Source organism: Chiloscyllium punctatum, chromosome 5, assembly GCF_047496795.1.
Source record: "Chiloscyllium punctatum isolate Juve2018m chromosome 5, sChiPun1.3, whole genome shotgun sequence".
Taxonomy (NCBI): Eukaryota; Metazoa; Chordata; class Chondrichthyes; order Orectolobiformes; family Hemiscylliidae; genus Chiloscyllium; species Chiloscyllium punctatum.
In genome coordinates, this window is record NC_092743.1 from 129,144,719 (window position 1) to 129,167,827 (window position 23,109).

Here is a 23,109-nt window from a genome sequence, read left to right on the forward strand (position 1 = left end):
CCAAACCAAAGGAGTAGCCATGGGCACCTACATGGGCCCCAGCTATGCCTGCCTCTTCGTAGGATATGTGGAAGAGTCCATCTTCCGTAGCTACACTGGCACCATTCCCCACCTTTTCCTCCGCTACATCGATGACTATATCGGCGCTGCCTCGTGCGCCCACGAGGAGGTTGAACAGTTCATCCACTTTACTAACACCTTCCACCCGACCTCAAATTTACCTGGACCATCTCAGACTCCTCCCTCCCCTTCCTAGACCTCTCCATCTCTATCTCGGACGACCGAATCAACATGGACATTTACTATAAACCGACCGACTCCCACAGCTACCTAGACTACACCACCTCCCACCCTGCCCCTTTTAAAAACGCCATCCCATATTCCCAATTCCTTCGTCTCTGCCGCATCTGCTCCCAGGAGGACCAGTTCCAATATGGAACAATCCAGATGGCTTCTTTCTTCAAAGACCGCAATTTACTCCCAGACGTGGTCGACGATGCTCTTCACCGCATCTCCTCCACTTCTCGCTCCTCCGCCCTTGAGCCCCGCCCCTCTAATCGCCGCCAGGACAGAACCCCACTGGTCCTCACCTATCATCTCGTATCATCCGTCGTCATTACCGCCACCTCCAAACGGACCCCACCACCAGGGATATATTTCCCTCCCCTCCCCTATCTGCGGTCCGAAAAGACCACTCCCTCCATGACTCCCTCGTCAGGTTCACACCTCCCACCAACCCAACCTCCACTCCCGGCACCTTCCCCTGCAACCGCAAGAAATGCAAAACTTGTGCCCACACCTCCCCCCCTTACTTCCCTCCAAGGCCTCAAGGGATCCTTCCATATCCACCACAAATTCACCTGCACCTCCACACACATCATCTATTGCATCCGCTGCACCCGATGTGGCCTCCTGTATATTGTGGAGACAGGCCGCCTACTTGCGGAACGTTTCAGAGAACACCTCTGGGACACCCGGACCAACCAACCCAACCACCCAGTGGCTCAACACTTCAACTCCCCCTCCCACTCCACCAAGGATATGCAGGTCCTTGGACCCCTCCATCTCCAGACCATAGCAACACAACGGCTGGAGGAAGAGCGCCTCATCTTCTGCCTCGGAACCCTCCAACCACAAGGGATGAACTCCGATTTCTCCAGTTTCCTCATTTCCTCTACCCCCACCTTGTCTCAGTCCCAACCATCGAACTCAGCACCACGTTCCTAACCTGCAATCTTCTTCCTGACCTCTCTGCCCCCACCCCAACTCCGGCCTATCACCCTCACCTTAATCTCCTTCCACCTATCACATTTCTAATGCCCTTCCCCCAAGTCCCTCCTCCCTACCTTTTATCTTAGCCTGCTTGGCACACTCTCCTCATTCCTGAAGAAGGGCTGATGCCCGAAACATCGATTCTCCTGCTCCTTGGACGCTGCCTGACCTGCTGCACTTTTCCAGCAACACATTTTCAGCTCTTCCTCACTGTCACTAGTCAAATATCCTAGAGTTCCTTTTCTGCAAGCACTGACCACATGGAGTCATAGTGTCGTTCATGGACTGCAATGGTTGAAGGCTGCTCACTAGCACCTTCACAAGGGCATTAGGAATGGTAGCAAAGTCACTCACATCTCATGAAATAAATGAAAAAATATCAGTAACCACGGTACCTCTGAATATGGTAGCTCATTGACTCCTTCTGTAAACAGCTATTATTGATCTTCAAATGATGTGGAGCAAAGGCAGACAAATTAAGGTTGAGTACAGATCAGCTCTAGTGAACCGTCAGGGAGTGCCTCGCTGATGCACTTTGAGGAAAAAAACAGATTCCTTCTCAATGATGAAATATCTGTCATTGGAAACAGCCATGTTCAGAGGAGAATAAGGCAATGAACAGACTGTACATTTTACAGTTCACAGAACTCCATTCTTTATTATCACAGCTTGCTCACAATGACATACATGAAAATACCACTAATGAAGATTAGAATAAACAGGCAGCAACCTTCTTAGGTCATAACTTTAACAGCTGGAACTAATTGTTAGGTCTTGGGTGCTCTCAGTGACCTTACTTGGCACAACCCCCCCACCCCCCCACCCCCCCCCTCGAAAAAGACCAGTACAACGCCCTGCTCACAGATCAACGGGATTTGAACAAAGTAAAAAAACACCATGTTGCTTTAGAGTGAAGGGTCAAGGCCAGCGTGTGTTGTGGAATACAGAACATGGAAGTTCTGGGTTGACGTGTACGCAGGAATCACTAGCACCATTGACTATCTGACCTTGATATTCCTCAGGTTCTCCCTTTATACTGATGAGTACAGAGCTTCCAAAGAACAGATTGAGTGATGTTAAATCAGTGAAAGAAGACAACATAAAAGAACCTGTTGCAGGACGTAGTAAGATATGAAACAACTTGTATAATGAATGATTGTTAACAAAAAGTTGGTATTTATAAAACAAGACCCAAATTGTGTTTCCACGTCAAGCAAATCATCTTGCAAATTGATTGGTTCACTTTCCTTTGTGTATTTTTTTAAACTAAAAGTTTGGTTATATTAATTGACTTATTGATTTTTTTTTAAACCATGTCTCATGACACCCATACTAATGTATCACTATCCAGAATATACAGGCGGAAGGCTTTGTTCAGGATGGCGAAATACACTAGACATCATCTCTCAACCAGAGATCTCCTCCCGAAGTTCCTTGTTCCTGCGGACTTCTGTGGCATGCCTCTCCTGTGAAGATAATGGAACATATTTACAAAATCTGGAACTGCAGTGGTCTCATGGAGATTGGCTGTGCCACCAATAGTCGGTGGGAATGGTGTGATGTGATCACTCCCGATTGAAAAGTTCAGGGCAGCAGTCATTTCATCATTCTTTGTTGTCCTCATCATAAGAGGCAAACAGTGTTCCATGTCTAAGTAGACATAGGGAAAAACAATGTAAAGCAAAGAAGATGTCAAACAAAAATAACCCGAAGCAAAGAATGATGAATTCAGCCAACTCGATGGAAGATTTAAAACATGTAGTAACATTTAAGTTTGACCATTGTATGGTCAGTAGGATTGCTAATATTGCTAATTTATAAAACTATTAAATATTGTAAAGAATAGATGGGTCACAATGTTCTAATACAAATTGCATCGAGAACTCTGATTTAGACCCGCTTCCTGAGAAATCTCAGTGTAACTGCAATATCCAAAACACCTGTAGGTGGCACAGTAAGAGAGGTTTTGTTTGTTTTACTGTGAAGCTTCATCACAGAAGGGAGGTAATAGGGATTTTTGACAATAGTGTAAAATGTACCATCCATGATATCCAGATTTTCATTGCTGTTATTGTCTCATTGAGGGAATGGGGGGCTGCTCTACTGTTGATCAGTTTACACTATTCCTCAAAGTAAATGTTATCTCTAAGAGAAATACACCCTCTTCTCCCACCCGTTCACCCACTAAAATTCAGCCCTCACTTTAAGGGCAACACATTTCTCCAAATACCCTTTCTTTTGCTCTGTCACTGATAGACAAATGCTCTGGGCCATGGCCCTGAACAGTTCTTTCTAAAATTAGACATCACCTCTGCTTCCGCCTATAACGTTTTGCCAAAACGTGCCTCTTCATCCACAGCTTTGATCAGCCTTTACCATTTCCTGCTCTTTGCCCCCACTTTTCTAGAAAGTGACTGTGATGTGGAAGGTACTTAGTACACTTAAGTTACTCTCATCGTTTTGAAAATAAAGATGGTGCTATGGTCAATTTTCAGCTAATGGATGCCCATTTTTACCTCAAAATGGGGGGGCGGGGTGGGGGTGGGGGGGGGGGGGGGGGGTGGCAGCGAGGAATTTCTTGGCCAGTCCATTAATACTGAGTGCTGCCTGATACAATTTCTAGCAGCCTGTGAACTTCAAATAGCCAGGAAGCTGCTTCAATGCACAAATGAGGCATCTATATTGGTTCAAGTACAGAGAATGCTGGAGAAATTCAGCAGGTCTGAGAGTATCGGTGGACAGAGAAACATAGTTAACATCTGGTATGACATCTTTAGATCTGATCTGTACTGCCTGTCGTTATGAAAGTGTGAAACATCCATAGTGTCTACTTTGCTCATCTACATCTAGCATTTGGCTGTTGAGCAACCTCAGTAGCTGTCCTTTGAGGTCTGCTCTGAAAACAGCATAGGGGCTTTGCAGAGAGCCTAGTCCACCTCCTTCCTGCCCACCCCTTATCCAGTTCCCTTAACATGGTAGATACTGAAATAGGTATCCTGCTAGCCATGAAAAAGAAATCATTAACAGGCAATTGAACGTATTAACAAGCCAATTTTTTCCTTTATTTATTCATGAGATGAAGGCGTTGCTGGTTAGGCCAGCATTTATTGCCTATCCCTAATTGCCCATAGGGCAGTTAAGAGTCAACCGCTTTGCTGTGGGTCTGGAGTCACATGTAGGCCAGACCAGGTAAGGATGGCAGTTTCCTTCCCTAAAGTGAACCAGATGGGCGGCACGCTGGCACAGTGGTTAGTCTCACAGCGCCAGAGACCTGGGTTCAACTCCCACCTCAGATGACTGACTGGAGTTTGCACATTCTCCTCGTGTCTGTGTGGGTTTCCTCTGGGTGCTCCTGCTTCCTCCCACAGTCCCAAAAATGTGCAGGATGGGTGAATTGGCCAAGCTAAATTGCCCGTAGTGTAAAGGGCAAGGGTAAATGTAGGGGAATGGGACTGGGTGGGTTATACTTCGGCGGGTTGGTGTGGAATGGTTGGGCCGCAGGGCCTGTTTCCACACTGTGAGTAATCTAATCTAAATATGGAGATGGATTTTTCCCAATAAATGGATTCATCACCATCATTAGACTCTTAATTCCAGATTTTTAAAAATCAAAATCAAATTCAAATTCCACTACCTGCCATGGCTGGATGTGAACCTGGGTCCCTGGGACATCATCTGTGTCACTAGATTGACAGTTCAGCAATCATACCATTGGGCCAGCACCTCCCCAATTTGAACATTATGTTGCTCAGGCCATAATGTGATTGGCATGGACAAAGGGCCAAAAGTGCAAAGGCTATTTTTAAAATAACTTTATTGAAAAGGTGCAAAGGAAATTTGGGGTGACCTGTGTGTGTTGGGAAGCATATCCTGTCAAAGGTGTTCCCTACCCTTTGTATCTCTCTGCCTGGCCTCCAAACATCTCTCCTTCCCAAGCACCCATTCACCAGTTCATCCTTTCTATTTGATGGTCTTCTCTTTACAATGGTTGCAATGGCATTTTATAATGGCAGGGACAAGAAATACACCCTCTTCTCCTCCCACCTGTTCACCCACTAAAATTCAGCCCTCACTGATTTATGCCTCTAACTGCAAAACGTTCCCCCAAATATCCTTTCTTTTGCTCTTTCACTGATAAACAAATTTGATAGACAAATGGCCCTGAACAGTTGTTTCCAAAATTAGACATCTCCTCTGCTCCCACCTTCAACATTTTGCCAAACGTGCCTCTTCATCCATAGCTTTGTTCAGTCTTTACCATTTCCTGCTCTTTGCCCCCACTTTTCTAGAAAGTGACTGTGGTGTGGAAGGTACTATATTTTGGAAACTGCTGAGTAAGTTTAAATGTGGATCATCGCTTGAGATCACACTAAGGAATGAAGAGCATCCTGAAATTTATAAGCACATGCTATTGGTGATAGTAACATTAGAGGGAATCTACTGTTGTTCAAAGATGTTAATGATTTTCAAAATTGTTGTGAAGTATTTATGTTTAGATATGAGCAACAATTTGACAAGACAGATAATTTTCAACTGCATCAGTTGAGTGATAACATGGGTGTGGATTGACTACCCATTATACAGCCCATCACAATGGGGTGAAAAACCATATTGGTTTATTAACGGACAGTTAATAAACATCTGCTACACATATGTGTATGTGAGTCTTGATGCTGATGGCAATAAGGAAATCTCTGCTCAATATTTACCCTCTCGCGGAGACGTTCCATAAGAGCAGCTAAATGAGCCTCGCGGTTTTCCTTGTTCAGTTCCATCTTTATAATCAGTTTCTCCTCTGCAGTTCTGCTGAAGTTATTATTCTCTTCCATGGCCTTTTGCAAGACCTCTCGCTCATGCTCTCTCTTCTCTGCAAGCTGCTTAAGAATCTGGGCCTCCTGAGACTGCAGACAGCGGAGTATATACAAAATTATCACAGCTTTGTTTGAAAGTGTGCTTATGAGTGCATATCATTAAAGCAACATTGCAAAGAGCTATAGGATAATCAAGATTCAATTCTACTCTCATTTTAAAATGATCACACCAAAATGTATGTGTGATTCACTGGATTTATTCAGTTTTCTGATAACTGAGCTTGCTTTTGAAGGAGCACACAGATTAGAAGGCATTCATTTCATTACAATGCAACTATTAATAGTTAAAATAAAACACTGTCATAGAAGTGAAGCCACATTCTTTACAGACATGCACAAAAGCAAAAGGATTCTAATTAGACGAACTATTCTCTTAAATACACAAGCAAGCAGGAATGTATGATTGAGTAAATCCATCAGCAAATAAACTGATTCAAATTCACCCATAATTACATGCATATTACAGTAAGGTTCTGGTGAAATCCTTTTCACTGGTTTATGATGAATTAAAAAAAAACACAAAACAAGCTCATTAATCCCATCTTTGGCAGTGACCACAACGAGACTGTTTGTGAGAATCGAGAAAAGAAAAAGCAAAAGACTTGATTTGTAAAAGCCAATTATATGGAATTTTAAAAATAAGAACCTTGCCTAGATTAAATGGTTGGAAAACTGGTAAACAGAACAACAATTTGCAATGTTTAAAACAGCAGTTGTCAATGTGAAATTCAAGAATATTTGAATGGAAATGCTGTGAAGGGCCTGATAAATAAGAAGATTATTTAGGGTGGGGGAGTCCAAGACTAGAGAATATACTTATTTTTAAAATGAGATGGGAAAGATTTAAAAAGGACTTGAGGGGTAACTTTTTCATGCAGAGGGTGGTGTGTGTATGGAATGAGTTGCCAGAGGAAGTGATGAGGTAGGTAGAATTACAACATTTAAAAGGCATCCGGATGGGTCTGTAAATAGGAAGGGGTTAGAGAGATATGGATCAAATGCTGACAAATGGAACAAGGTCAAATTGGGATGTCGAGTTAGCATGGATGGGTTGGACTGAAGGATCTGTTTCCGGGCTATATGACTCTATAACTCTATAATAGGGCAGTTTGTAATGGAGCATGAAAAGGTAGTGGAAATACGAAATAAAACTGGAAGTGAATTTCCTCAGGGTTTCTCCAGTTCATTTGGATAAGCTATGGAAACTTCTGGAAATCAACATTTACACCAGTAAGTATGACCTTCCCTTAAAAAAGCATCAGGGATAAAATGGGGAGCTATAGGCCAGTTTTTACTTCATTGTCCTCCAGTACTGTTATAGGAAAAACATAGTCCTTGACGGAGCAGAATTGAATAATGGGAATATAGTTTCCTATCTATTCTTCTAATCCATGTAGAATGATACTTAGGGCCCTTGATGCAAGTAGTAATGTTATTAAATTGATACATTGTCAGTCAGAACACCTAATGTTTTGCTTCTCTGCTGATGTAATAGATTAGTTGATCTTCATGGGGTGTTGGAAATTTTGTAAGAACAGTAGTATTATGAAAAGTTGAATTTCCAGCTCAATGAGTGAGGTCTATATTGTCACAAACCATGTGTTACAAATGAGTGAATATTGAATCTGTATAAACCATCAATCACTTTGAGGGACATTGCGTTAGTATTAACAATGTATCACATAAGGGGGCTATTGTAACATATGTTACAGTGAGGGGTATTGTAGTCAGTATATGTTACAGCTCAGGGTAGTTTATCCCCATGCTATCCTTCTACAATTCAGACTTGTTCTTTAAAGTCAGACTGACAAATTATTGCATTGTGTGAAGTTATCAATTTCTCATAATCATTTGCATAATAGATGCAGTGTCACATTATGAACAAGGGTTGAGTCTGTTTTCAAGTATTCATGAAGGCTAATTATGACAAAAGCAGTAATTAAATTTGTACTTATCTAATGTGCCAAAATAGAATGAAAACATTGTGAACCTAATCTAGTGAGTAATGAAGCCCTCATGTTTGACTGGTGTATTATTCATGCGATTTGACTTCTGGTGCATTGTCTTATCATATAGATTGAGCATTTGGACAATACTAACCACGTGAATTTCCTGAGAATAAAAGTGCTGGAGGAACTCTGTACTCCTGGAAGCAGGGGTAACATTTGGAGACCAGTATGGCTTTTCGAAGAGGTGATAAGCTGTCAGACCTGCTGAGTTAATCCAGCCTTTTCTGCAAGGTAATCAGTGCCTGATCAAGTGACTTGACATCAGACAGATGTTCAGAATCCTGCTCCGCTCATCCTGTGACCTCCCACATCACTTGCCTTTGTGCTGGCTCCCTCTGTGATCCTATCATTATGGGTCTATTCTTTCAACACTAGTCATGGGCTCTTCTGTAGTGCTGATGAACACAAGAGCTGCTCCCATCTGATTGGCCGGCACTTCTGCCCTGGGGTGTTGAGTCCAAGGGAAGATCCATTTGCAAATTTGCTACTACCCAATTGGTCTGCATCTCAGCAGACCTCCCCCACAAATGGTCTCTCACTGGCTCTCTAGCAGGTGAGATCCCCAAGACTCTGCCCTTTAGGTTTTTTATTAGTGAGAGATGCTTGAAAAGCATGTAGGTTTACAAAGGTGTCAGGATATCAGTTGGGCTCATCTTGCCTGGGCTAGGGAGGTGGTAATTTTGCTATGTTTTATAATTCTGATTGCACAAGATATACATGAAAGGAAGCCCAAGACTAACATTCCTTGCAATGTTTCCCTGATTAGGTAGAGTTCATTATTCAGGCACACAGATGAATAAAAATTAATTTGGCTAGCAACACCATTGACTCCCAGGAACACAAACACACCCCATGAATTATACCCAATTTGGCATTAATTAACTCAATTTGAGCAGTTTTATTTTGATATCTAAAGGGGAGTGCTAACCTAATCAGCCCAATGGGAGGAGGAAGAAATCAGGTCTGAAGCTTGTCTTTTTACCTTGCCTGATTTTATATGGGAATTTTTCATGGAAGTCAATGGAGTTTGGAGTAATGAGTTTATTCCTGCTGTAGATAGCAAATGGAATATTAGCTTCAGTAGCAATACATTATCCTTGATGGATTACATTGAAGTTTTTGCCATAGGCTTGTTAAAAAAAATCTTGGTTTATGATTTAATCAACAGTAATCTGGCATTAAATATTATTGATTTTGAAAATTTGGTCACAGTTTGGCTGGCACAATGGCACAGTGGTTAGCACGGCTGCCTCACAGCGCCAGGTTACCCAGGTTTGATTCCACCCTTGGGTGACTGTGTGGAGTTTGCACATTCTCCCGGTGTCTGTGTGTGTTTCCTCTGGGTGCTCCGGTTTCCTCCCACAGTCCAAGGATGTACAGGTTAGATGGATTGGCCATGCTAAATTGCTCATAGTGTCCAGGGATGTGCAAGTTAAGTGGATTAGTTAAGTAAATGCAACGTCATAGGGTAGGGGTGGATCTCTGTGGTATTCCATTCGAAGATAGGCATCAACTCAATGGATCTCTCCACTCTGGAGACTTCCTGTCTCTATTCCTGATTAAGGGCTTTTGCCCAAAACATCAATTTTTCTACTCCTCGGATGCTGCCTGACCTGCTGTGCTTTTCCAGAACCACTCTGAGCTAAACTCTGGTTTCCAGCATATGCAGTCTTCACTTTTGCCTAATCAACTCAAAGGGCCAAATGATCTGCTTCCACACTGTAGGGATTATATAATGATCTCTTTTTGAATATTAAAACAAATTATGAGGCAACTACATATAGTGGAGACTCAATCTTGCTTTTATGTTAGAAAATGCTGTCATGTTGACAAAGTTTTTCATTGTGCACTCATCAGGCTAAAGGCAAGAATGCTAGATTTCAAATGATCACATTTTTCCACAGAAGGCAAGTTGAGAAAGACTTGCCAGCCAACCTGCAATTCTCTTCTGTAGTATGTAGAGTTATGATCATTCATGAAGCATTCTTGAGCTCTCTCTGGTGAATGCAAGATGGAAAGCTTCAGGAAAATTCTCTTTTTTCAGTAACATTCAGTTATTTTTACTGTGCCTTCAGCAACAAACGTTAATGTAATTTATGTTCCATTTATTCAATTACTTGTGATGTATGGTCCAATAATACATAGCTTTCAGTCAAAACATTGGAATTATGATAAAGAATATTTTCACTTAAATTCACGTATGTTGATGCAAAACCCAAATCCATATTTTTGCTCTTAAATTCATTATGAGCATAGACACGTGACGATGAATTGGCCTGAATTATTCATAAGTAATAAGCAAGCTTAGAATGGCTGAAAACTCTATGTTCTGAGACTTGGGTCTTTTCCCTAGGTTGCATTGAAGGTGCTTTTGACTTAGCAGCCTCCAGTACTGAATAGAATTGAATATAAATCTTTTAGTGAAGATTGAAATGACAATCACTATAATCAGGAGGCAGCAATCAACTGAGATAGATGCATGCTCTTGCCTTAGTACAGTGCTAATTTATCATGCAATACCTGAACTATGTACTTTAAATTAATTCTGTAGACTTTATGGAAAATGTGGGGATGATAGTTCTTAACATTGCTGATATTGTTAAGGTACAGTATTAAATAATTCCATAAATTTAAGTTAACTGTGAACGTGTGTTTAATAAATTCTCCTAAAGACATTTTGACAATTAAGAAACAGTTTCAAGTTTCTGATGGCTGATCAGATCTTCCCACAAATGCCCATGTTAGAATCTGAGTAATGAGTATTGATGAACTGACAATCATGGGGCAGACCATATACACGTATAAGTCAAATCTAATATTTCTATTGCTAACTTGGCTGCGATTAACAATTTTTTCACAGACCAGGGATAAAAGTCAAATGTCCCATGAGTAAATTCAAAGAGCCAACTTACCAGTCATCAATGCAGCCCTGTCATTTATTTTTCAGGTTGAATTATATTGGCTATGACCCAAAGAAATATTTTTACCTTCCTCCTGTCTTCAGCAGCCTCAAGCTTCTTCTGGATCTCGTCCAAAGAAAGATCTTTTTTCTTTGGAGGTGACAGAGGGCGATCCAGTGCTGGCACTGCTTCTGGTGAAGGTGGCTTCAAGATCACCTCAAAGGACTGACCCGAGGCTCGCTTGTTGATTTGTTTAACTTGCATGTCTGAAGGATATTTGATGTAATACAAACACGTGCATTTTACAAACCATGGCATCAATTGGGAACAGTCAGAAAAATAGGCCTTTGTGGCTCTGCATAGTCAGAATGAACAGTGAGGAACTAAATCTGAACTGAGAAAAACTTTAATCTATTCCTTGCTTTTTCCTGGTAAGCACAAGTTGCTCTTTAACAGTTTTTTGTTGCATTTAGCATTCATAGTTATCCCACTTGGTAACATTTTTCAGGCTTTATGCATTACTATATAGAAAAGAGGAAGTGCTTTTGTTTTAGGGATGTTACCTATATGAAATTATTACGTCTTTAGAGCAAATTAATTTGCAGATCAAAACTAATTTTTTAAAAAATTCATCTGAACGACATTAGCTAAATAAAACACATCCATTATTTTAATTAACTCTGTCACCTCTTTAAGATTGTTAAGAGTAACTGCTTCCTGTTAGTCTGTGAGTTCAGATAATGAAGAATAGCTCACCATCATAGTTATAGAACGTGGCAGCATGTGGTTCAGAATAGAAGCAGGAACATATCAGAGACAGCATGGAGAGCTCCTTCATTTTCTCCTTGTATGCTGCAATAAATCAAAAGCAAAAAGGATTAATTTTCACTCTCCTTACACAATGTTATACAGAAGGCTGACAAAACTGCAGATTAGACACAATGGAACTCAATGGGAAGGGCAGACTAAGACAAAATTGTTTATCGGGGAGCATCTATAACCATAACAACAGCCTTGCACCTGAATGGGTAAGAACTTGTTCATCATTTGAAAGTGGGATTTTATTCCATTTAGGGAACTATCTCATACCTAAGCTTTTTTTTTTGAAAATGCAGAATATTTTAATTGAAATTATTAATTTATAATCAATAATATCAGAAAGAAATGCAAAACGTGTAAGTCAGATGGAGAGCAGTCCCCAAAAGCAATATTGCTTAACGCGGGGCAACTCTTTTCCCAACATCCCCCATTCAATTGTAGGAAAACAGCTGACTGGCTATTGTCACCTTTCTATGGCAATAGCACATCATGGGACATGCACTGGGACTACAATATGGTCCAGCCATTCCTCAACCTTTTTATACTCAGTTTAAATATTGACGGAGATCACTTTTGAAATTAAAGTTATGGGATCTATGCTCCAGAGCTACATGCTTTAGCTCAAAAGCATTGCAGAATGAAAGCAAGGAATCAAAGCTCATTCTGCTAGATCTCTGAGACTGAGGACAGATGGTGCTGACAGGTGGGAGCTTCAATAAAGTAAACAAATATTGCAATGACCACTGTTACATCATCTCTCGGAGATAGATTCCACTTTAAATGGATATGCAAACCCTCTCCTTGTGCTCTCACACATCCTGAGTAAATATTTTACTGAAATTCATTGAGGAACCATTCAAAAATAAATCGCAATGTAGAAGTAAATTACTGCAAATGCTTGAATCTGCACTGAAAACAACAAATGCTGGAGATCACAGCGGGTCTGACAGCATCCATGGAGAGAGAGTAAGCTAACGTTTCGAGTTTGGATAACCCTTCATCAGAGTTAATGTGAAGTGTGGAGGGGGCAGCATTTATGCTATGGTCAGGGCAGGGGGAGGTGGGGTGTAGGGGGGGGTATTGTGGCAGTAGTGGGGTGCAGGATGCTGATGGAGAAAAGATGTGGATAGTTCAGATTAAGTGATCACAATGTGAGAATGGCAGAACAATGGTGCGTCTCTCCTGCCAGACTGGAAAGAGACAACAGTTCCCACTGGGGTGGGGGAGATAGTCTTCTCTTTCCAGTCTGGCAGTTAGACACACCATTGTTCTGCCATTCTCACATTGTGATCACTTAATCTGAACTGTCCATATCTTTTCTCTGACAGCACAGCTGCACCCCAACACCTCCCTCCACCCCCATCAGCACCCCCCACCCCACCCACCCACTATAGCATAACTGCTGTCCCCTTTACATTTCACTTCAGCTCTGGTGAAGAGTCATCTTGACTTGTAACGTTAGCTTGCTCTTTCTCCATGGATGCTGTCTGACCCACTGTGATCTCCAGCATTTGTTGTTTTGAAGCTAAATCACACTTTAGAAAACAATGCAATGTGAATATTGTACCTTTGAAGAGAAATGCTTGTGATGTCATCTAATTATTGCAATTATTTTATGTTGATAGAATCCCTACAGTGTGGAAATAGGTCATTTGGCCCAAGTCCGCACTGACCCTCCGAAGAGTATCCCACTCAGACCCATTCCCCTACCCTGTTACTCTATATTTACCCCTAACTAATGCACCAAACCTACACATCCCTGAACATTATGGGCTATCTAGCATGGCCATTTCATCTAACCTGCACATCTTTGGACTCTTGGAGGAAACCGGGGCACCTGGAGGAAACCCACACAGATACAGGGAGAATGTACAAACTCCACACAGACAGTCACCTGAGGTGGGAGTCGAGCCCAGGTCCCCCAGCAGTGTGAGGCAGCATTACTAATCACTGAGCCACCATGCCATGTTGTGAAGCTTTCTTGGGTTCTGGTGGTAATTTATTGGAAAGCTGATAATACAAATGTTTTGCAGGAGTATTGTCTCTCTGTTTCTAACCTAAAGTTTATATGGAGCTGTGTTCCATTGATAGTCTGCGCTTAAAAAGAAAGGTTTAATTCTACATTTAGTAATTTAGCTTCATCATCCAGTGCTGCACTGATAAATATTTGCCACTGCTAATGAATTTAGCTTCCAGTAGTTCTTTTTCACAGTGTTGTACATTGGTTGAAAGTAATTTTAATGTGCATTAGTGGGTTGAAAAATACTTAATTCTTGCAATTTATTTGTCCCTTTTCTGCTTACTGGTTAATTTTGATTTGTCCATAGTCAGCCAGTTTATGTTCTCTTCTTAATATTGCTTAACATGCAGTGTTTTTATTTTCTCATTCATAAGGTTCACTTGTGTATCCCTTGATCCCACAAGTTTCTGAAATTCTAATTTGATCTATGTTTAAACACAACCTAGTTTAATTGTGCGCTATGTCACCCAATGTTTCTAATGGTTCAGAGAGACTGTTTTACTTTCCTGATCATTTCTTTGGAGGTTTTTAAGATATTTTGTGGGCTGGCATGGTGGCTCAGTGGTTAGCCCTGCTGCCTCACAATGCCATGGACCTAGGTTTGATTCCAGCCGTGGGCCACTGTCTGTGTGGAATTTGCATGTCCCCACTGTGTCTCCATGGATTTCCTCTGGGTGCTGTGGTTTCCTCCAACAGTCCAAAGATGTGCATGTCGGGTGAATTGGCCAACTATATTGTCGTAGTTGAAAAATGTGGCGCTGGAAAAGCACAGCAGGTCAGGCAGCATCTGAGGAGCAGGGAAGTCGACATTTCGGGCATAAGCCCTTCATTAGGAATGTTAAATTGCCCTGGGATGATGAGGTTAGGTGGATTACTCAGGCTAAATGCAGGGTTATGGGGATGGTTTTGGCCTGGATGGAATGCTTTTCTGAGGGATGGTGTGGACTCAATGGGCTGAATGGCCTCTTTCCATGCTGTAGGGATTCTAAGGTATAAGATCAGTCTCAATAACAAGCCCAGAAGGACATACTATGTGAACTTGCATGTGAATTTCATCAGTGTACAAACTCAAGTAACAAACTTACTTAAAATTGTACTGAACTTTGGAAATGCTACGTAAACCCTACAACTTGGAGTAAAACTTAATATGTTTGTTTAAGTGCTTTGTCAGATAAGACAGATACTAAGAATAGCCGGTCAGGGGCATCCGAGGAGCAGGAGAATCGACAATTCCGATGAAGGGCTGATGTCTGAAATGTCAATTCTCCTGCTCCTCGGTTGCTGCCTGACCTGCTGTGCATTTCCAGCACCGCACTCTTCGACTCTGACCTCCAGTGCTCAGTTTTTCCCAGATATTAAGGATAGTCTATTACAGAATCATTGTGTGCTGAGACAGTCACGATTGCTGAGCTATTTCTGAGAACTGTGTAGGTAAAAATAGGATGGGCACTTAATCCTTGCATTCTAACAAACTTTGATTTACAATAAGGTAAATTCCCTCCAACAACTGGCCCACCACCGATGTCAGTCTCACTGGTCTATAGTGCCCTGGCTTATCCTTATTATCTTTATGAAATAATAGCACCATATTAGCAAATATCCAGTCTTCCGGCACCTCACCTGTGACTGTCGATGATACAAATATGTCAGCAAGAGGCCCAGCATTCACTTCTCTAGCTTCCTACAGAGTTCTAGGGTGCACCTGATCAGGTCCTGGGATTTATACACTTTTATGTATTTCAAGATATCCAGCACCTCCTCCTTTGTAGTATGGACAATTTTGAAAATGTCACCATCTATTTCCCCACATTCTATATCTTGCATGCCCTTCACCACAGTAAACACTGATGCAAAATACCTGTTTAGTATCTCCCCATCTCCTGCAGCTCCACACAAAGGCTGCCTTGCTGATCTTCGAGGGACCCTATTCTCTCCCTAGTTACCCTTTTGTCCTTAGTGTATTTATAAAATCCCTTTGGATTCTCCTTAACCTATTTGCCAAAGCTATCTCATGTTCCCTTTTTGCCCTCCCGATTTCCCTCTTAAGTATACTCCTACTGCCTTATGACTCTTCTAAGGATTCATTCGATCTCTCCAGTCTATACCTTACATATGCTTCCTTCTTTTTCTTAACCAAAACCTCAATTTCTCTAGTCATCCAGCTTTCTCTACATCTACCAGCCTTTCCTTTCACCCTGACAGGAATATACTATGTCTGGACTCTTGTTATATAATTTTTGAAGGCTTCCCATTTTCCAGCTGTCCCTTCACCTGGGAATATCTGCTCCCAATCAACTTTTGAAAGTTCTTGCCTAGTGCCATCAAAATTAGCCTTGCTCCAACTTAGAACTTCAATTTTTAGATCCGATCTACCCTTTTTCATTACTATTTTAAAACTAATAGAATTATGGTCGCTGGCCTCAAAGCGCTCCCCCATTGACACCTCAGTCACCTGCCCTGCCTTATTTCCCAAGAGTAGGTCAGGTTTTGCAACTTCTCTAGTAGGTACATCCACATGCGGAATCAGAAAAGTTTTCGTGGTGGGCAAAATATCGGAGGGAATCCTGAGGGACAGAATTTACATGTATTTAGAAAGGTAAGGACTAATTAGGGATTGTCAACATGGCTTTGTGTGTCGGAAATCATGTCTCATGAATTTAATTGAGTTTCTAAAAGAAGCTACAAAGAGGATTGATGAGGGCAGAGTGGTAGATGTGATCTATGTAGACTTTAGTAAGGCATTCAGCAAGGTTCCCCATGGGAGACTGCTTAGCAAGGTTAGATCTCATGGAATACAGGGAGGACTAGCCATTCGGATACAGAACTGGCTCACAGGTAGAAGACAGAGGGTGGTGGTAGAAGGTTGCTTTTCAGACTGGTGGCCTGTGACCAAATGTGTGCCATAAGGATCGGTGCTAGATCCACTGTTTTTCATCATTTACATAAATTATTTGGATGTGAACATAGGAGATATAATTAGTAAGATTGCTGATAAAAACAAAATTGGAGGTGTAATGGACTGCGAAGAAGGTTACCTCAGAATACAATGGTATCAGATTGGCCAATGGGCTGAGAAGTGGCAGATGGAGTTTAATTTAGATGAATGTGAAATGCTGTATTTTGGAAAAGCAAATCAGAGCATGACTTATACATTTAATGGAAAGGTCCTGTGGAGTGTTACTGAACAAAGAGACCTTGCAGCGCAGGTTCATAGTTCCTTGAAAGTAGAGTCACAGGTAGATAGGATAGTGAAGAAGGTGTTTCCTTTATTGGTCAGAACATTGAATTGGGAAGTCATGTTGGAAGGACATCAGACTTGACAGAACATTGGTTAGGCCACTTTTGAATTATTCCGTGCAATTCTGGTCTGCTTCCTATCGGATGGATGTTGTGAAACTTGAAAGGATTCAGAAAAGATTTATAAGGATGTTGCCAGGATTGGAGGATTTGGGCTATAAGGAGAGCCTGAATAGGGTGGGCTGTTTTCCCTGGAGCCTCAGAGGTTTTTTGGAGGTTTATAAAATCATGAGGGGCTTGGGTAGGATAAATAGACAAGGTCTTTTCCCTGGATTGAGGGAGTCCAGAACTTGAGGGCATAGGTTTAGGGCGAGAGTGGAAAGACATAAAAGGGTCTTTTTCACAGAGAGGGTGGTGCATGTATGGAATGACCTGCCAGAGGAAGTGGTGGAGGCTAGTACAATTGCAACATTTAAAAGGCATCTGGATGGGTATATAAATGAGAAGTATTTGGAGGGATATGGGCCAAGTGCTGGCAGGTGGGATTAGATTGGGTTAGGACATCTAGTCAGCATGGACAAGTTGGACCGAAGGGTCTGTTTCCATGCTATACATCTCTATGACTCTCTGAGTTATAACTGGTGATGTTTTAACATGAGGGTCACCATGCCTAGGCAAAGGAAGTGGTTGAGTAGGGAAGTTCCTTCCTCGTAACCTCAGTTTACGCGGGAATTGAACGCATGTTCTTGGTGTCATGCACTAGCTGTCCAGCCAACTGAACTAACCAACCCCTAGATTTACACTGACACACATTACAAACATATATTTCCAAATCCAAACACCACTGTTTCAGTTTGATCCTATTCACAGGGACATGAATGAGTGCTTGATTACTCCTCAATGCATAACTACAACTAAACTTTAAATTAGTGCACAGTTAGCAATTTTTTATCTAAAGGCAAAGGACAGACTTGAAAGAAATGGAACCAATTTATACAGCATGAGGAGAGGGTGCTGATTGGTCAGGGATTTATTGGCAGTGTGGGTAAAGGGGAAGCAATAAACATAGTGCATTGGATTTCCAAAAGTTATCTCATAAAAAGTTACTGCATAAACTATACCTATTTAAATATTATATATTAGCATAAATAGAAGATTGTCTAATATACAGGAAAGAGAGAGTTGGGATAAAAAGGTAATTTTAGGTTGGTAAATTGTACCTAGTGGAGTGCCATAGAGATCAGTTCTGGGGCTTCAGCTATTTGCCATCTGTATAAATGATTTTGATGAAGGGACTGAATATATCGTAGCCACGTTTGCTGATGATACAAAGGTAGACAGGAAAGCTAGTTATGAATGAAGATATGAAAAGTCTGTGCTGTGTCAGAGCTGTTGTCAACTTACAGTCTAGTTGATAAGCCAAAAGTTTTGGCATAATTTCAACAATCACAGCATGAGCCCATTCATAAAGTGTATTGCTAAAGAAACTCTCAGCTGCTGTACTCTGACAATGATATATTTGCTTTCACAGATGTCTCTGAACTCGTCATTAGAAAATTCACCTCCATCATCAACCATATGGTTTTCTGTGCTCCAAATTCCTGCTTTATCCATTTATTCATTATTTGTCTGTAATAAATTCCTTGTCCATAGTATATCTGAAGCACAAAGGGACTTCGGATTACTAGTTCAAGATTCTCTTATGGTTAACATACAGGTTCAGTTGGCAGTTCGGAAGGCAAATGCAATATTAGCATTCATCTCAAGAGGACTAGAATACAAAAGCAGGGATGTATTGCTGAGATTGTGTATGGCTCTGGTCAGACTGCACCTGGAATCTTGTGAACTGTTTTGGGCCCCGTAAGTAAGCTTTCCAGGAATGATCTCAGGGATGAAGGGAATGCCACATGAGAAGCAGTGAAGGACTCTGGGTCTGTATTTGATTAAGTTTCGAAGGATGAGGTAGGATCTGATTGAAACTGGGATCTGATTGAAACTTATGGAAAATTACAACCCTGGATAGAGTGGATGTGAAGATGATGTTTCCACAAGTAGGAGAGACTAAGATCTGAGGGTACAGCCTCAGAGTGAAGGGATTACCCTTTGGAACTGAAATGAGGAGGACTCTGTTCAGCTAACAGGTGGTGAATCCATGAGACTCTACTGCAGAGGGCTGTGGAAGTAAAGTCATTGACTGTATTTAAGACCGTTTTGATTAGTAAGGGGATCAAGTATTTCAGACAGAAGACCGGAGAATGGGTTTGAGAAATGTACCAACATGGATACAGCAGAATCAATGGGCCGAATGGCTTATTCTATACCTACATATTAACATCTTATATGTTATTGCAGAGAGATTAATTCTTAAAGTCAAGAAAAATAACATGTAGGGTGTAAGCATTTCTTTATCCAATACCTCTGGATCCATGGCAACTACTTTGTGAAAGTTAAACACAAAAGGAAGATTTACAAACAGGACAAAGGGTGTCCTATGCCACAGATTTAACAATTCTGATCACCTTCTTACATTAGTCTCATCACTGTTGCCAATCATTCCTGCATCTTTTATCAATACTCTTAACAGCTAACAATTAGGGTGAGCAAATTCTCCATGCAGCTTTGAAACAAGTTTTTTTCCTCTTGTCCTCATTACCTGATGCACTGGTACTTGGCTAATGTTTTGGGCTTATGCTTTGACAAATATTGGGCTGAATCTTCCCATAGTTTTGGCTCAGTGACAGCTTGTCAAGTTTCATGGCAGATTTCTTTCCATGACATCCAACAAGTGTTCTCATCCCAAACTCACCTCATTAAGTACCCACAATGCTCCTATAGTGCTCCTCTCCCACACTAGTCCAGTTCACCACAGCCAGAAGCCTCATCATTGCTGGACTATCCTGGCACACACTGGGATCCCCAGAATTGGCGATTGTGCACCCAGTTAAGAGCTGTCAATATGAAGCGGCTCTAGATGGTTTATGACATTACACCCAGAAATGGCAAAGAAGGAGAAATTAGTGCCTCACTTTGCAATCAGGACGCTGGAGGTCCTGGTGGCCAGGCTGGTACAGAGGAGGGCTGTTCTCTTCTCCCAGGACCAGTAAACGGGTGGCACAGAGGCTCAATGGTTGGCAATGCTGCCTCACAGCGTCAGGGACCTGGGTTTGAATCCAGCCTTGAGCGACTGTCTGTGTGGAGTTTGCACATTCTCCCCATGTCTGCGGTTTCCTCCAGGTGCTCCAGTTTCCTCCCACAATCCAAAGATATGCAGGTCAGGTGAATTGGCCATGCTTAATTGCCCATAGTATTCAGGGTTGTGTAGGTTAGGTGTATTAGTCAGGAGAATTGATAGGATAAGGGAATGGGTTTGGATGGGATACTCTTCGGAGGGTCTGTCTGGACTTGTTGGGCCAAAAGGCCTGTTTCCACACTGTAGGGATTCTCTGATTCAACACAGGCCATGTAGCAGACTCTGCCAGCCTGCTCTGAGCTTGGTAGTTGGTGGAATGCTGAGCAATGCAGAGAGGAGGTCATTGACCTTCTTTGCTCTGCCAGGATAAGTGCGACCAGTGTCTCTGTTACCGCACACTCAGTCTATCTCTGCTACTGTCCCCACCTTCCATAAAGGCTCAAGCACTACCACTCTCATTATTACATGCAATATCCACCCTCACTTGCTCTTATCCAACCAACCTTCCCTCACCACTAACCATGCATGTCGTCTGTGCTGCCCACTCAGTCAGAATACCTAATTACATTTCCACCAGCTGAACCAGCACCAACTACTGTGCCGCTTACTTCCATCTCATTCAATCAAAATAGCCCAGAAGAGGACAGGCAAAGCCAAGATGGGTAATGGGGCATTCGACATTTGGCTCCTCGGCACCAGTAAGGAGCCAATCCTGACCCTGACTACCACTGAGTGACTGATTGACTGTGTCCAAGCCCCTGCACTGATATTGGAGTTGCCAGGACTCCGTGACTGAAAGTTATCTCCGTTGACTTGATTCTGAGACACGGCCATTTAATTGAAGTGTTGTTTGTTGGCATATGGCACAGATATGTGTTTGCTGTAGCACAGTGCCATACAGCAACATGTCCACCCCTATGACGGACTGCTGCTGACAACCATGCCTGACTTTGTGCCTGTGTTAACAGACAAGGCAAAACAGAAGGACTGTCAGCGGTTGCGGTCAGCAAAGTAAAAACTCAGGGTGAGGCAAAATAAGCCGAGGATGCTGTGAATATCCAGGTAGGCTCAAAATGACTGAGCGCAAAAAGAGTGAGTGTGTAGCCTGGAGATGCAGCCTGCTCCAGCTGAGTGCCTCTCCCTGTGGACAAAGTATCCTGCAACAGCATTACAGTGGGAGGTGTTGGCATGCTCCAAAGAACAGAAGTTTATTGTCGATGTGTTGGAGATATGCCACAACGGTGCAGAGAGGCTGTCATGTGTTGGATGCCAGTGTCTTTGGATCTGGGGATGCATGCAATAACTGCCCATGTAGTGTGCCCTGAGTTATTGGTGCTGGGTGTGCATGATGGAGATCTGGAGGATGAAGTGGTGAGCTGGAGTTACCAGGTAACCGCTCAGACTTTCATGTTGGGAATTTTCAGCATCTGGTTAATGTTCGGCGGGTGGTAGAATGGTTGACTGCAGGTTAATGAGACCAGATTAACAGATAATGAGGGTAATAATTAATGATAGATACCTGCTTGTAGGCCTCTTGTTGCTCAGGAGTGCAAATCATGACTTGACATCTGAAATTTAATTGGAAAATGCAATGTTTTTGGCCTGCTATCAGGAAACGCCTTGCTTGACGTCTCATGGAATTTTCCCAAGTGTCTTGCCACAGTCACTTTGTTCAGGGCCTGGGAAGATTCCACCCATAAGCTTTGTTATGGGGAGATAATAATAGTGCCCTGACTGGCTGACCTTGGCTTTTGACTGCCTTAGTTATTCCAACCATGGCTGCTTGGTTGGAGAGATGGTTCCGTTCCAACCATCTTAGTAAACGCGTCTCACTACAGCCTCTCTCTCTAATCCTGACATATTGAAGAAGGGTCAAAGTCGAAATGTTGACTTCTCCACCTCCTGATGCTGCCTGGCTTGCTGTGTTCTTCCAGCCTCCTGGTTGTCTGCTTTGGATTCCAGCATTTGCAGATGTTTGTTTCTCTCTGGAGAAGCACCAGGTTAAAATGAGTCCCAGGGAGCAGTGTTCCTAGGTCTCCTGGCCACTGCTACAGTCATTTCAGCTTCAAAAAGCTTCCAATCTATCGCTCCCATCAGAAACCTTCCTTTGACAGTATGGATGTGCCCTCCCTCTCTAACTGGTTGGCTCATCTGCTAGTGGCATGATGCTGATTATTAAATTGTGTTCCTGACCAAAACACAGTCACGTTAGAAATCAAGAAGGTTTCCCTTACTGTGTCATTAGTTGCCCACTGCACAAAATTACATGGTAAGTTAAAGTCAGCCCTTTTCAACAAGTTATCATTCAAATGTAAGCCATTGTGTGAGAGAGAGGAGCAACCTTCAACTACAGTTGTAAATCGATTCTAATTTGACTTGCACGGGTTAAGAGCATCTGAAGTAGTAGCAGGAATGAACCATATAATCTATCAACCTAGCTCCACTATTCATTAAAATCTTGGCTGATCTTGCACCATAACTCCACATTCACGCCTGTATGCAAATACCCCTTCATTCTCTCCATGTTCAAAGGCACTGATTTGTTTAACCTAAACCTCAAGTACTAAAAGTGTGAGATTTTCCTGTCTCAGTCCTCCTACAAAATTTATTACAACTCAGGGAGAGTTAGGATTAATGGAACTGATACATGAGGAAAATATCATGCAATTCAAATTTTAAAAAAGTGTGGTGACCATTCAAGGGAAGTTTTACAAGGAGAGAGGTCAAGAGAAAGCGAGAACTTCTGGAGAACATTGAGAAACCTGTCAACCCCTCAGCCCCCATTACAAAG

The 23,109-nt window shown here is 42.1% G+C and overlaps 1 protein-coding gene across 1 annotated transcript in view; it reads right to left on the reverse strand.

Annotated features, from left to right (window-relative positions):
• Positions 1–1,910: 1,910 nt before the first annotated feature.
• Positions 1,911–23,109, reverse strand: part of stmn2b (stathmin 2b) — a 56,721-nt gene continuing 35,522 nt past the window's right edge. The window contains exons 2-5 of the mRNA XM_072571336.1: positions 11,809–11,904; positions 11,140–11,318; positions 5,982–6,173; positions 1,911–2,738 (exon numbers count right to left, since the gene is read on the reverse strand). Of these exons, the coding sequence (XP_072427437.1) occupies positions 2,679–2,738; positions 5,982–6,173; positions 11,140–11,318; positions 11,809–11,904 (527 nt within the window). The 3' untranslated portion in view covers positions 1,911–2,678. The remainder of the gene's footprint in view (positions 2,739–5,981; positions 6,174–11,139; positions 11,319–11,808; positions 11,905–23,109) is intronic.